The sequence below is a fragment of the Brassica napus genome, chromosome A8 (assembly GCF_020379485.1).
Source record: "Brassica napus cultivar Da-Ae chromosome A8, Da-Ae, whole genome shotgun sequence".
NCBI lineage: Eukaryota > Viridiplantae > Streptophyta > Magnoliopsida > Brassicales > Brassicaceae > Brassica > Brassica napus.
In genome coordinates this window covers 4,867,366-4,883,503 of record NC_063441.1, presented here as the reverse complement: position 1 = coordinate 4,883,503, position 16,138 = coordinate 4,867,366, and the positions used below count along the sequence as shown (strand labels likewise).

The following is a 16,138-nucleotide window of genomic DNA, read 5'->3' as shown; positions in this document are numbered from 1 at the left end:
TCATTAAATCTATATTAAAATAAAGTGTTGTTATCATTTGTAAATATATAACAACATGAATATAAATTAAAAAAACAAATAAGAACTACATATATAATATATTATAATGGTAAAAAAATATTGTATTGTTCATATAATTTCACTAATATAAATCCAATTTGGTATAATATTATTCTAATGCACTTAAGCTACGTTTAAATATTTAAAAATCAAATTTGTATGATAATTTGTAAGTGAATATGTAATACAGTATAAATTAGAAATAGCCGATTAACATAAGTTTCTAGAATAAATGGTTAAAATATTTTATATGTAAATAAGTGGGTCTATCTAATAGACTCAAAATTAGACATGTTTAGGTTGTTTTGTATATAATGGTGAGTTTCCAAGCAAAAGGCAAGTGATATATATAAATATTTATTTATTTATTTATTTGAGTGGGATAGGTTTAATAAAAAATCTTAACAACATATGTATACCGTTGTGATTTGAACGTGAAGAAAACAGAATATACATTTTTAATTATTTTGAAATACATTCATTTTATTTCTAAAGGGTTGTAAACAATATATATATATTTTATGTAAGTAAAACGTGATTTGGAATAGATATTATATGCCATTAAGGGAACTGAACTTTTATGTAAGAGATATTCGTTTAGTATGTAAATTAAATTTACATGGTTTATTAATATTCTAAAATCTCTATATTAAAGGTTAGTGGCATTTGATTGTAAATTTTTGAATAAAGTTAGCGTTAATTTCTAATTGTAATTTAGTTTTAATAGATTAAATGAGTGTTTCAGAAGAACAATAAATGGTTTTAGCATGGTGAATATAGTCAATGGACATGTTATAGTTTGGGAGTTTAACTCGAAATTCCCTATCACTCTTAAAAAGTTTCTCTTTCTCCTCATAATAAAAAACTATTTATTTATTTTAAATTCAAAATGTGGTCAATGACTCCAATTTCCTTCATTTAATCATTTATTTACAAGAGTTAAAGACATTTTTTTTGTTACACTTTCCGAAAAAAAACAGTTACAATATGGGTTTTCATAATATGGTCTTTTTAACATATTAATGCTATGGACATTTAATAATTATTTTGACGCAAAACAAAGACTATAAATAATTTATTACTAATAAAATTATGAAATTATTTACAATTTGATGACCAATTCATCGCTCTTTTTTATATGTTAATTTTTTCATAATTTTTTAAAAATCATTGTATTTTTTAAACATGTATAACTAATTTATAATCTTTTATGCCATACTAAGTCATAATATAATATTTCTTCATATTTTACATTAATAACCACTATTTTTATATATCTACAATTCTCTAATTACGTGTATTTGTTCAATTTTTTATATGATATCGAATATTCGTCATAAATAGATGGTTTAAGACGCCAAAAAAATTATTTACTTGGTGAATATAATACATCAAATATTAAAAATACATCATTTAATTAAATAAATAACCAAAAACCAAAAATTCATATCCGCGCTGGCGCGCAGGTCATGGTCTAGTTTTCTTTAAAATATAAGCTCATTACATATATTTTTCTTTTAGTTACTGCTATACATGTTTCCAAACAAACATATTTTTTAAAGCTACAATCTATGCTTCTAAACATATTTTTTTTTTAATTGCAGTTCATGTTTCCAAACAAATTTTTTTAAGAAAACTACAATCTATGTTTCCAAATAAAGTTTTAAAAAAATTACCAAACAAACCTAATTTATATTTGAGTTTTAATAAGATAGATTATTTTGATATTTCCACGAGACAAACCAAATAACGAATAGGACAAAAGAAAACAAGTACCCAGCTTGTGCCTAGATGTTTGCGTAGACCTAAACATGGGCTTGAACCCAAAAATGGAAGGTTGAACGTGTGTAAGAGAAACTCGCTGATATTATTAAAAAGCCAACAAAATAGAGAAAAACAAGAAAACATTCAAGAAGAAATAACCCAAGAAAACCCTTTTTTACTCTGTTTGTTTCATCTCATCGCCTTGAAAATTTCCGATAAGGCGACCCTACAAAAGCATATTATATAAAGAGAAATGGAAGATCACTGTTTTGATAGAGAAGGAGATCTCTAATCCTGGTACTTCATCTCAGACATGAGAAATCCAGGCATCTCATAAGAGGCGGAGAACTTCTCCACATCAGCCTTGAGCTCCTCGATCTCCTTGTTGTTCACCAATCCCTTGTTGAAGTCCTTCAACAGCTTACCGTGCTCCTTCTGGATGTTCAATGTGAGTGTCACTGATCGGCTCAAGAACTCTCCTATCTTCTCAAAGTCCTTCTCCACCAGTCCCCTTGATGTCATCGCAGGTGTACCTACAAATAAACATTTTTAGATATGTTTTCAAAATCCAAGCGAGAACATTTTAGTCACTCTCTTACCGATTCTTACACCTCCAGGAGCAAGAGCACTGCTATCTCCAAATACAGCATTCTTGTTCAGAGTAATGTTGCACAGATCACAAAGCTTCTCAACTTTGTTACCTGACAGAAGCAGAATTAAATAAATTAGGACTGGTTCATAATAACAATGGTCTCAAAGGTTGTTCTTTTTCTCAAATATTATCGAGTTACCGGTCAATCCAAGAGGGCGAAGATCCCAAAGAACAAGGTGGTTTTCAGTTCCACCAGTTACAATGCTGTATCCCTTGCCCATCAGGTAGTTAGCAAGGGCAACAGCATTGGCTTTCACCTGTTTCGCATAGACCTTGAAAGCAGGAGTGTTAGCCTGCTTCAAGGCAACAGCTAGAGCACCAATCTGGTGATTGTGAGGACCACCTTGAAGCGCAGGGAACACAGCAAAGTTGATTTTGTCCTCAAAGTCATAGACTGCACCCTCGGGCTGCCCCTTCTTTGGTGGTTTTGGGCCCTTCCTGTAGAAGATCATACCAGCCCTTGGACCCCTCAAACTCTTGTGGGTTGTTGTTGTCACAACGTCACAGTACTCAAATGGGTTTGCCGCTTCCTGCAGGTCAAATAAAAACTCAATAAGCTAATGTGATTAAATGCGCAAAACTCAATCTTGGCAGCTCACATTAGAGTGGTCTTAATCAGAGTTATTAGTTCTCATGGCACACTCACACATTCGATAAGAGTTCCAGATCATGCAAAACAAAAGTATACCTGAGCAGCAACGAGGCCACTAATGTGAGCCATGTCACAGAGCAAAAGAGCTCCAACCTTATCAGCAACGGCTCTCAATCTAGCGTAATCCCAGTCCCTAGGGTAGGCACTACCGCCACAGATGAGCAACTTAGGCCTGAAATCCATGGCCTTCTCCTCAAGCTTATCGTAATCGATGTAACCAGTGGTGAAGTTCACCTTATAAGGAAGGCTCTCAAAGTAGATGGAAGTAGCAGAGATCTTCTTCCCTCCGGATGTGTAGTATCCATGCGTGAGATGACCACCCGACGGCAGATCAAGCCCCATGATTCGATCGTGAGGCTGAAGCAAGGCGGTGTAAGCGGCGAAGTTGGCCGGAGATCCGGAGTAGGGCTGCACATTGACGCCCCAGGATGCTGACTCGAGACGGAAGGCTTCGAGAGCGCGTGACTGGCAGAGGTTCTCGATCTGGTCGATGAACTCGTTGCCTCCGTAGTAACGGTTACCGGGCATGCCTTCGGAGTATTTGTTGGTCAGCGCGCTTCCGAGAGCTTCGATGACGGCGAAGGAGGTGAAATTCTCGGAGGCGATGAGTTCGATTCCGCGGCACTGGCGGCGTTTCTCCTTCTCGATGAGGTCGTGGATCTCGGGATCGACCGTGACGAGAGGGGTGTTTCCCCAGGATGAGACTGGATCCATGGTGAGAATGAGTGAGTGAGAGATCTGAGATCTGAGATCGGAGAGTGGAGAAGTGGAAGGAAGGTCGTTGGGTTTTAAAGCGGGGAAGCGGTCGTATTGTAATTACCGATTTACCCCTCTTTGCTAATTTTGGTGTTGGTTGGTTAGGTGTGTTGTGTGGTAGGAGAAATATCGCGATGCTTTTACCATTTTACCCTCTTACACCAAAAGAATTATTTATTCTATTAAAAATGAAATACAAAACAATAATTGTATATTTTAAAATGATTTCTTACTTCTTTTTTATTCTGAATAATCAGACAACATCTAGTATAGAATTTCAAAACAGAATTTACCATTTTTGAAGATATTTTATTATATCTTTTACATTTATTTTTCACTCTTTAACTACTTTATTAATTGTATTAATTATAATAGTTTGATATTATTTATTTTACATGTTAATTATAATAATTCCACACGTTTGAATAAAACTGCTCAGTTCAAGATAAAAATTCAAACCGGTTAACAAGAAAAAAATTATTTTTTTACATGATCAATTAGACATAGATATGCAGATACCCGTTCGGTATCAGATTTTTTATGTTTTGCAATTAGATTTTGTTTTTATATTATAAATTTATGGGCTAGATTCAAATCAGTTCCTTTTGAGTTTGGGTGAGTTTAGTACTGATGAGTAAAAACCTAAAAATATGTAAATCATCTAAGTATTTAGAAATATCATTAAACAATTTGTAAAAAGGATAAAACCAACACCTATGTCGAGATCTAGTTTTTTAGATAATAGTAAAGTTGTTTTGGTTAACTCTCTGTGTCCGACTATTTTATTATTTTCAACTTCGAAAAAAAAACAGTTACTTATGTACATAAATTGAATTACTGGTAAAAGTTACAAATATGAAAAATTTAAAAATAAATTAGTGATGAGTATATTTTAATTACTGCAGTTTAACAAGAAACTTAACATAATTGATAATGCCTAATTAAAAAAATACACAATCAGATTTATGAATATGTATCACAAAGTCTTGTTCGAGTCTGTAATTGTTGACAAAAATATATTTATGAGTATGTGTAATTGTATATTTGGTTTTCATAAATAAATTAACAAAATGCTAATGTTGTTTAGCTAAGAAGTCTTGCTTTTCAAAAACTATATATTTAAAATAAAATATTCCAGTGGCTCATGGGTTATGTGTTGCAATCTCCACCCTAGTTTTTTTCTAAAACTACAATCTTTGACCAAAAATACATTTTTAATAAAATCTTATAATTAGAGTAATTGTATTTTTAGGTGTTGATCAGTTTAATAAATAAACTAGGATGTACAGAAATATGATTGATTTATGTTAAGGTTAAATAGATTCAGACAAAATATATTTGGCATTTTGTATGCTAATTCTTAAGAATCCGGTTATTAGTAAAAACATTTGGTTTTTTTAAAGAAAATAATTAAAATTATATAGATTTAAAAAAAAAACAATAATTAAAATTAGAAATTTTAATAGCTTTTATAAATGTTTTAAAATCAGTTTAAGCGGCGGCGCATAGATGTCTACCTAGTCTGCAAATCGGATCTAAATGAGATATTTTTCTATAACTATTTTTTTTTTAAATTGTTCTATGCGCTAGAAAATTGGTCTAGGCATCCGCCTAATCAATAATCTCATATAAAATATTTAACTACCGCGTACCGATCTTTAACATTGGCTTTTATAGATAAATAATACAAATATTTTACTGTGACATTACAATATTCATTAAGAAAAATATTTGTGCACTTACAATATCCATTAATCACATCTGTAAATTATATGTAAAGCTAGTTGTTTCTAAAGCTTCTTCTAAATGTACGACATCAAAAGTTAATTTCTTAAATAAAAAATCAGTTATGTTTTGTGGTCTTGACTTAGGAAAGTGCTAAGATTATTAGAATTAAAACTATAGAAAAATATATTTACCACTTAGTAAAATGAATTCCTTTTTGTATAAAAAAATTACCTTAAAGAGTCATCAAACAAAAAAAAAAATAGTTGGTATCCCTTTTTTTTTGAAACACGTTGGTATCCCATAATCTGAACCTTTTTAGCAAGCAACTAGGCACTACACAAAGTAGTTGTTGTTGTAGGAGCGTAAGAGGGAATATTCTATAGTTATTTCATCGTATTCTGTTAATAAAATTGTTTATCCAGGAAAAAAGAAAGGCATAACATGGGCCATGATAGGGTGGGGAGGAGAGTAGGTGGTGTATCTTAATGAGTAGGTGAAGGCTATATTCGTCTTCTCATATTGGAAACTGATTTTGTGGTCCTTCAATTGTGTGCGTAGTGCTAGTACAGGTCTATGTCAACATATGATGAAGACTTTCAGGTCTACCTTAACGTTTCCTTCTATGTGCGTTATGTTTACTACTTTACTGGTATGTAGAAAAATATGTAAAGAGTCATAAAGTTAGAAATTGGTCTCTTTCGACTAGTATCGACTCAGTTAAAAAATAGTTGGCAAAATTTAGTTTTGTTACGATCTCTGTAGTTTTTAATAATATTTTTTGGCCATTTAGAAGTGGAATATCGAATAGAATGATAAAATGAGTATAATCACGTTTTGGATAATTTTCCATGTGGTAGATAGTTCAAGCTTCACCAACCTCCCATTTAGATTGAATAATTGGATACTCACCTAACCTAACAAAAACACAAGCAAAGGAAGTATGTCCATGTAATATTTTTCTAATAGAAAACAATTTTTTAGAGCTATAAAAAATGCGTCATTACTATTTCTTATTTTCCCATTTGATGTCGACATGGTGACATGCATAAGAAACTGTGACACTAGTTTTGTATCTATTCGTTTACTAACTACGTTATATCTAAAAAAAACTATGTTATATCTTTCCAACAAAATATATTAATATCTAGGGAGAACTATTTCTATGTCATGGTTTGTAAAGAAATATTATTCTCTGTAGGACAACAAAAAGAAGAAGATCGTGCTCAAAAAAAGAAGAAGATACGATTGAGTTTGTTTTAGCTCGAGTGTAAAGTTGTAAAAGATTTACAAATGCAAGTCATCAATGAACACTTTCTTTCCGGAACTATATATAAGCCAGCAAGGATCACAATTTTCCAAAGTCAGATAAGATAAAACAATAATAGGACACTAGAAAGACATGAGAAATGAAAAGATGAAGTACTAAAACCTAAGCCGGATGTATCGTTCAAGGAATTGAAGTAAATATTATGATGATAGCCACTATTGGGAAAGAGTGTGCCGATCTTCGAACTGTAGATAGAAACAAATCAAAAGAACTTGTTTGTGGATTTGAAGAAATTTCCTATTCAACGAAACGAAGAACCAACTTGGCGGAACCTCGAAGCTCACACAATTTTAAGCCGTTACTTTCATATAAGTGTTTTTTCATCTTTTTAAAAGTGAGAGTAAAAATGGTTAAGGTAAACATGAAATATTATTAGGAATATGGTATTTTAGGTAATTTTCCATGATTATATGATTCTGATTGATTAAGGCAAACAGTGTAATACTATATAAAATATACATAATATTACAGTCACTTCTTGTTATCAACATTTTAGTTAATTATTATTTTTAGTTGTTCATAAGTTTTAATTCGAGAATTTGGACTCTATATCTATAAAAATATAATTTAACAAATAATCATAACAAAAGCATGGTTGGAATGATGCATATTTTATGTAATATTACAATATCTATCCATAATCAATTACAACTTTTGATCCATTTTTTTCTTTTTTTTCCTATTTTCCTCTCTCATTTTATTTGATATGTGTATTTTAACCAATATGATTTAATCAAGTATAAAATTCGAAAAACATACATATTTCTATTTATGCCATTTGTTAAGATATATAAACAGTCATGATTTTTTCAAAATGTTTAAATTGTTCTTAACAAGAATGTCTAGATTAGTTTTATATTATTTTTATAAAATAACTTATATTTATAAAATCTTTTTAATGATTATGAATTTTGTATTTCAACGTGGAAACGATGGTTTATGAAAATACAAATTTTTTTATACAATTTATATTAAAAGAATATTTTAACTATTTTCTGCTCACATTATATAACTTTATATATGTTTTCATTTAATTAAAAATATGGATATAGTGAGATACATTGGTAGGATTCAAAGTCGACAGGTTCATAAACTTCTGAAACTAGAGACACTCTCGTTGCATAATCTCTTAGATAAGCCTTAGCATAAAATAATAAAAGAAACCAAAAAAAGAAGTGAGAGAATGAGAAAATATGATATCATGTTCTCATAAGAAATACCCCAAAAGAGTCAAGAGAATCTTAATTAACCATTTTCATCAGGATTTGGAGAAATTGAAGTATGGGGATTGCAACTATGGCTCGAGATTTTTTTAGAGAGCTTCCTCGATCGACAATTAGACAATGTTAAACGAGGTGATATATATATATATATATATATATATATATATATATTGTTGGAGATAAACTTGAAGATAACTTGGAGTCAAAGAAATACTAATCTTATTTGAGTTATGATTAGGAGAATAGGAAATATACTTTGTTAAGTGAGAGAGTTTTATAGATCTATATAAGAAAATGTCAACTTTGTAACATAACCCGTGAGTTTGAGAGATCTTTGTGAGAGCTTAAGTTTTTTTAGAAAGTTTTCTTAAGCTAATAATAAGAATTAAGTTATTCTTATTGATCTTATTAAGTTCATACGATAGAGATTAAAACTATATTTGGTATCAGAGCAAATAATGGAAGAAATCACGAGTACAAGCACAATGGCAAAGGTGAAAGAAGGCGGAGGTTCCTCCATCAATCGTCCGATGCTTTCGTCCACTAATTACACGGTTTGGGCTATATGAACGAAGACACTACTGAAGGTTCAAAGAGCATGGGACATCACTAAGACCAAATCTGCAGATATAGAGAAGAACGACACTGGTGTCGCTTTAATTTTCCAATCGATACCCGAGGAACTTGTACTACAAGTCAGAGACATTGATAACTCAAAGAAAATATGAGAGGCCATTAAAGCAAGACATATGGGAGCTGATAGAGTAAAGGAATCTAGGTTGCAAACCCTAATGTCGGAATTTGAAAGACTTAAGATGAAAGATATCGATAGAATCGATAACTTTGTGGGCAAGCTATCGGAGATCGCATCCAAATCTGCGGCATTGGGGGAAAACATTGAAGAACCAAAGTTGGTTAAGAAGTTTTTGAGCAGCCTTCCTCGAAAATATACATCCACATAGTCGCCTCATTAGAACAAGTTTTGAAGACATTATAGGACGTCTAAAGGCTTATGAAGAGAGAGAGAGAGAGAGAGAGAGAGAGAGAGAGAGAGATAGAGAGAGAGAGAGAGAGAGAGAGAGAGTGCGAGATGAAGAAGAAGAGGCACAAGAAAATATGAATAAACTGATGTTTTCTAACTCAGACACATCGCCCACTCAATCACAGCGAGGAGACCATAATGGTGACTACCGAAGCAGAGGACGAGGTGGAAGATTCTACGGTCGAGGACGAGGCCGTGGAAGATCGTACTACATGGATATAAATATGTCCAAAATCACTTGCTTTAGGTGTGATAAGAATAGACACTTTGCATCTAGCTGTCCGGATACACTTCTCAAGCTACAAGAGACATACGAGAACAAAGAACATGAAGCAACACACGAGGCAGACGGTATGCTGATGCATGAAGTAGTGTATCTGAATGAGAACAATGTCAAGCCTAAATAGTTTGAGTCGGAAATGGATGGAGACATGATTTGGTACCTAGACAATGGGGCTAACAATCATATGACTGGGAACAAGAACTACTTCAAGACCATTGATGAGACAATTACGGGAAAAGTGAGGTTTGATGATGATTCTCGTATTGATATTAAAGGAAAAGGAAACATCTTGTTTATCAGTCAGGATGGTGAAGTAAAAATGATATCAGACATGTATTTTATCCCGGATTTGAAGAGCAACATCATAAGCTTAGGCCAGGAAAATGAGTCCGGGTGTGAGATAAGAATGAAAGAAGACATCTTGACGTTGCACGACAACGATGGAACTCCATCACTAGCGCAAGGAGAGAAAAAAGTCAGCTCTACAAGGTACTCATAGAGAGTGTTGATACAAAGTGTCTTCAACTTTTTTTTAAAGACGAGTCGGCATGTTAGCATGCACGGCTCAGGCACATCGAAGTCGATTCTATGAAACTAATGGTACATAAGGAATTGGTGTTAAGAATACCTAAAATCAATATTGAAGGGGAAACTTGCGAATCATGTCTTCTAGGTAAAGACAAGACAGTCGTTTCCGTAAGCAACTTCTTATAGAGCCACAGAGAAGCTTGAACTTATACATGGAGACCTCTGCGGACCAATCACACCATCGACTCCAGCTAGAAATTGATACATTTTTGTTCTTATAGATGATCACTCTCGTTACATGTGAACAATTCTCTTAAAGAAGAAAGGAGAAGCGTTTGAGAATGTTAAAAGTTTCAAGACAAAAGTCCAACAAGAGGCAAAAACAACTATTAAGACTTTCAGAACCGACAGAGGTGGCAAGTTTACTTCTATGGAATTTCAAAAATTCTCTGAAGCATCGAGAATCCAACGTCATCTAACCGCTCCTTACACGCCTCAGCAGAACGAAGTTGTAGAGAGGCGTAACAGAACCTTACTTGAGATGACAAGAAGCATCTTGAAGCATATCGAGTTTGCTTTTACGCACAAGAATCAGCGAAAGCGCTGCTCTCTCGAGGTGCTCGACAAAAAACTGGCAATAGCCCATGTCGCACTCTTCGAGGATAGATCGAGCTTGTGCCATGGTGATGCTGAACTTAATGTGGGGTTCATTTGGATCGGTCGTCCCATTATGCATCGGGATTTGTATGTTTCCAAGATTGTTGACCTTGTGCCTACTGATCCTGCTCGTGGATGGTGTCTTTTGCATTTCTTTTAGTACCTGATTAATCTCGGGGGACAAGTTTATCACCTGCTTCACTCTCAAACTCATCTCTTAAATCTATTGTTTCATTCCTTTAATTACCTCGTCTATTTTGAAGTCAAGTACAGCATTTTGTGTGACGTCATGTCGAGTTCATATGATTCCATTTGTGGCGGTTGCTGGCGTCGCATAATGAGGCGCTGGTGTGCTTTCCCTTGGAGATGAACAAACCCCAAAGAGATTGCGTTGTAGTTGCATCAACAAGCCACCCATTCCTCTGTTTGATGTGACTTTGTTTCATTAACGGTTTGCCTCAGCTATGTTATGCATTCGAATAGAGCATCCGTGATTTGTGTTAGTGTATCTACTCATTCGAGTAGTGGGGTTGTTGGTTTGTTTGTACCAGGGACATCGTGTTTGCCACTCCTTTGTTTTTATGTGCTCGTTGGCATGTCGGGCCTGGTCATAAGTGGTTGAGTCTTTTGTTCCGGAAATGTTTGACTCAACTTGGGTGGGTTCTTTCCCACTTCGAATCATTGGGGTTGATTAGATCTCTTGCACAAACGTTGGATTATACGGTACTGGCGCCTTAGAGTTTGTCAGGAGAGAGGAACTTCGAGTAATGGATATTGACAGCTTCGATGTTGCTGACGTTCCTTCACTTTGGAGTGCTGATCTTGTAGGATCAGACATCTTCGAAATACTTTCTGCGTAGAGAGATTTTTGATTTATCTCCACAGACTGTGCCAAATATTGAGTGTGAGGCTCGAGTAGGTGATTTAGAAGTAGATTAGGGACAAAGCAGGTCGAATTCTCATTTATATTTGAAGTAAATCGAAATCAAAAAGATGTTACAAAGTGAGGTGAGTGAGATTATCGAATCGAGCGTGTTATACAATAAGTATTGATGTCGCTAAGGGGATGATTGGTAAGGGCTGTAGCTTTATATTTTTTCTGTAGAATTTATTGTGTAGATTTATTTGTTGTAGCTTTCTAAAGCAATAATTTTTTTGCTGTGAAAATAAAGCTCTCTACAGCCATATTTTGATTTTGCAGAGATTTTTTTGTTGTGAGTTTTTTAAGGAAAGAAAAGCTCGCTTGGTTGATATATATAGCTCTAGACTAAATTTTGGTTGTCCAGAACATCTACAGCCACAACCAATCATCCCTTAAGTTTATCTTTCTAGAAGTTCTGGAGAGAAAAGTTGGTTCCTTGATCTGAGGACTGATTCCTTCTTTTATGGTCGGGGAATGCCCCAAATGCGACAAAAGAAACTTCATCATCCTTGTTGCTGAAGTCACATATTCGACCTTTGTTGGATGAGGTCACATATTCATTGTGAGGCGAGTGCAGCTCACCTTGTCGTAAGGCATATGGCCAGACTGCATCGTATGTGTTTGTTGACCGGTTTGAGATTGCCTCCCTTTTGGTATGGGTGCGAGTTCGCCATCGAATTATCATTTTTCTTATATGTTTTTTTTAGTGATGTATAATTTGAATTCGAATACTTTAATTTAGATCAAATATTAATGAAAGTGCAAAATGCACCTTCAACAAATACTATAATGTACAGATTGCTCAAGGCCGATCCTAGATTAAAACCTGTGACACAAGGATTCAGACGCCAAAATTTATAAATAATTTAGGTGCGCCAGTGATAAAATAGTTTCTTTGATGTAGTGGCTTGATACCTTTAGAATCTCTTAGAAGTATAACAGGGTTAAATCCTCTTAGAGGTAGTACTTTTGAAAATTTGCTCCAGGCGTTTAATTATTCTGGACCGACACCGAAGTTGCTTTCTGTGACCCGAATGTTAACACCATGGCGTTTGAGTACATAATTTATATAAATGCCATTTAACAATCTATTTTTCTTTTGTCGGGGATAACGATCTATTTAAAATGGATTCAACATACTTTTTTATTTATAAACAAAGGGGATAAAATTGTTTTAGATCTGCCTAATATGAATATGAAGAAAAGAAAACCCACACCATCGCCTAATTGATATGATTCTCGCTGTCGGTTGCTTTAAATAGTTCAAATCTTTTAGAAATTAAAACATACGTATAGTTTCTCTTTTTGTATGTAAACATTAATAGTTTAATTTGTTTATTTTTATTTGAACGTTGATCTTAAGACTTCAGTGTTCAGATCCACCGACGCTCCTCCACACGCCTGTCCAGATCCAGACAGTACACAGAGACCATTGCATTTTCCACCTCTTCATGTCTCAGGCTATTAAAATTCAATTTTAATAGTGGACTTTCATACGACGATTTAGGTTTTAAAATTTGGGATTTAATCCAACTTATACAGTTAAAAACATTTAAGGGTGCAAATGGTTGACATAGTAGAGAAAAAATTAAGTGGAATCGATGATTCATTAAATTCCACTAAAACCAACTATTTAATATTTATATATTAACTTCTTTTTTTTACTTAAAGGCTTTCAAATATTTATATTAAGTTTGTCCTCTGAATTATATTACACCGTGCAAAACTATTTATATACTAATAAAGTTGATATTTATCTTTTTTTTGACACATGTCAATAGCTCCAAATAAGTTAAATATGATATATCAGCATAGTTTTATAATATTTATTTAATACTTCACATTTTCACCTTTTTATTTTGCACTAGATATTTTAAAATAACATTAAATTACCCATAAGTTATTAGTTTAACTTCAGTTAAACTAAAATTTTGACACTAGTCTGTCAAACAATAATTTAACAAAAATCATATAATATAATTCAAAATACATAAATTTCAAAACTAAATAGAAAAATCTACAAAACAAAGAAAATAATTTTCAATTTTCTCACCTTTTATCCCAGGCCAACGAAAAAATGAATCTCAAATTTTTATTTATACTTTCTTCGTCAAAAAGGTCAAATATAAATTTATAAATAATAATTAAAAACTGATGACAAAAAAGAACTACAACCAAAATTGATACATTATAGTTTTTAATAAATTCTATTTGGAAAATAGGAAATAATGAAATGTAAAAATATTAAAAAATAATTAGTGAAAACACAAAACATATTTTAATATAATAAAATTAGCGGATAAATAATAATTTAGTGAAATTACATAATATAATCTGATAATACATAAATTTATAAAAATAAAAATATAAGAAATGAGGAAAATCTATTTACGATATTTGATCTTTCAGTGTCATCAAAATCAAGTCAGAAAATTAAAAAAAAATAGTGAATATAGTTGAAGTTTATATAGCTTTGTCAGCAAATTCAGATTTAGAGAATTTAAAATTTTGATTTAAAAGCACGACAAGAAAATAAATCATAAACAAAATAAATTTTTCAAAACTATTAAAAATTAGTAATTTACATAAAATAACCAAAAGAGATAATATAACAAAATTTTATTTTTCAAAATATACAGAGAAAATTTATAAAAATTCAAATTAGAAAAATCAGTTAATAATATTGTTTGATATGAAATATGTAAGCAATGTCAACAATTATTTATTGCAAAGTGAATCTCTCTTTTTTTTTATCATTAACTTAAGTTCATGAGAACTAACATGACATTGATGAAAAACACAACAAATAATTATACATAATCAATAAAATATTTTTTAAAAAATGGGAAAGCGTAATATAACAAGATATAAAAAATAAAGTAATAAACAAAGAAATTTTTTTCATATAAACAAGATATTAAATTTATCGTATCCAATGAAGAAAATAAAAGTAATGTTCCAAGAAAATCTTCAAGTTCTAATACTGATGAAAATTAAAAATATAATATCTTCAGAGTCTAAACATTACACACAATACATACTACCAAAATAAAGTAGAACATAATCCGCTAAAATTAATTATCTCAGTAATCGAATTACAAAATTTAGTTAATCCTAATGAAACTGAAGTTGAATATCCTAATATCAAAAAAAAAAGATTAACATAAAAAAATGATAAAGAAACTAGAAATTATGAAAAATAATACCTCGCACATAATATATAAATTATCCGCCCAAAGCGAAAATAATAACTCACACAAGAAATGATATTTGTCTATACCATTTTCTTTTTAGTTTTTTTTCCTTCATACAATGAAAGTTTGTTTTCAAAATAAAATTTTGTCAATTGTATATATATAGTATATAAATTGAAGTGTACTTTCAGTGTGAATCTTATGAATGGAATTGAATGAAATATACAAACCTCCTCTAAACAAAATATCTCCCATTCTTTTATAAATCTACATCGTAGAAAATTAACAAAGTGATTCTGAAAAACAAACTAATCACAACACAATAGATAGAATCGTAGTAGTTGTTCATTGGTCAACGAACTAACGATTAGCCATTTCTATAACAATTGGTTGGAAAACAACTTGTTCAATTAGTTTTCTTGCAGCGGTTCAATGACTGGTTAACACTCACTTGGATTGGATGTGAAAGAAAGAACAATATAATTTAGGGGAAACTAAAAGAAGTGGAGCCACTGGTTCACATGTTGGACTAAACTTTATTACAATATATATTACTTCCATTTATATCTAATTCAGACATTACACAGTTACATGTGATGGATCTAAAGCCATTTATGTGGAAAATATATCGTTGAAAGATGCGGAGAACATGGGGCGACTCTCGTGGGCCAATAAGAAGAACAAGATCTCATCTAAAATGCAAGACGTCAGACTGGGATTGATGGCAAAATGATTAATGCAGTAAAAGAGATTTTAGAGTGAAAGTGATCGTGAACATTAAACCACACGATATATTCAACGGAGAGTAGTTGAAATACTACTCTCTTCTGCTAATGGCTGGTTGATATGAGGTGTGATACGTCTTTAAATAGTTGACACCTTATTGATAACATATATTTTTCACCTACCTTATTAGCCAGTTTAGATTGGTTTACCGTACGTGTAATTTAATCATGGTTTAGTCTGGTTTAGTAGTTTATTTTATATATTTGTAAATGACTCATTTCGGTAACAAACGAGATTAAATAATATCATCTTTTATATTTCTCTCTGTCGATGTTCAAACTCTGTTATGGTATCAGAGCATTTTCTGCTTGTTTTCTCTGATTTCTCTTCGATTATCTCACAAATTCTTCAAACTTCACCTTATTTCCTAAAGATCCAGTTCAATCTGAGCTTCGATTGAAGTTACGAATTGGAAAATATCGCTATCGGTGATTTTTGATATCCGATTTCGATCTTCTAAAGTTTTTGATCTCGATCTCTACAATGGCGAAGCAAGGAAGGAAGATGAGGACTCGAAACACCGTTTCTGGTACAGAAACATCTGCAATGCAGAATCAATCGCAT

The 16,138-nt window shown here is 32.3% G+C and overlaps 1 protein-coding gene across 1 annotated transcript; it reads right to left on the bottom strand.

The window, feature by feature from the left end:
* Nucleotides 1–1,908: 1,908 nt before the first annotated feature.
* LOC106399683 (serine hydroxymethyltransferase 4) lies at nt 1,909–3,903 on the bottom strand. The gene is made up of 4 exons (XM_013840143.3): nt 3,165–3,903; nt 2,616–3,006; nt 2,424–2,525; nt 1,909–2,357 (listed from the first exon to the last, which is right to left on the bottom strand). Exons 1-4 carry the CDS (start codon nt 3,840–3,842, stop codon nt 2,113–2,115), a joined length of 1,416 nt encoding a protein of 471 aa, XP_013695597.1. The 5' UTR covers nt 3,843–3,903; the 3' UTR covers nt 1,909–2,112.
* Nucleotides 3,904–16,138: the final 12,235 nt, after the last annotated feature.

What these genes read in the sequence shown, in the direction of transcription:
- LOC106399683 (XM_013840143.3), bottom strand. Translation starts at nt 3,842, where the DNA reads ATGGATCCAGTCTCATCCTGGGGAAACACCCCTCTCGTCACGGTCGAT. An exon ending in TCGCCCTCTTGGATTGACCG is followed by an intron (nt 2,526 to 2,615) that starts GTAACTCGATAA and finishes TGCTTCTGTCAG; the next exon opens with GTAACAAAGTTGAGAAGCTT. An exon ending in TCCTGGAGGTGTAAGAATCG is followed by an intron (nt 2,358 to 2,423) that starts GTAAGAGAGTGA and finishes GTTTATTTGTAG; the next exon opens with GTACACCTGCGATGACATCA.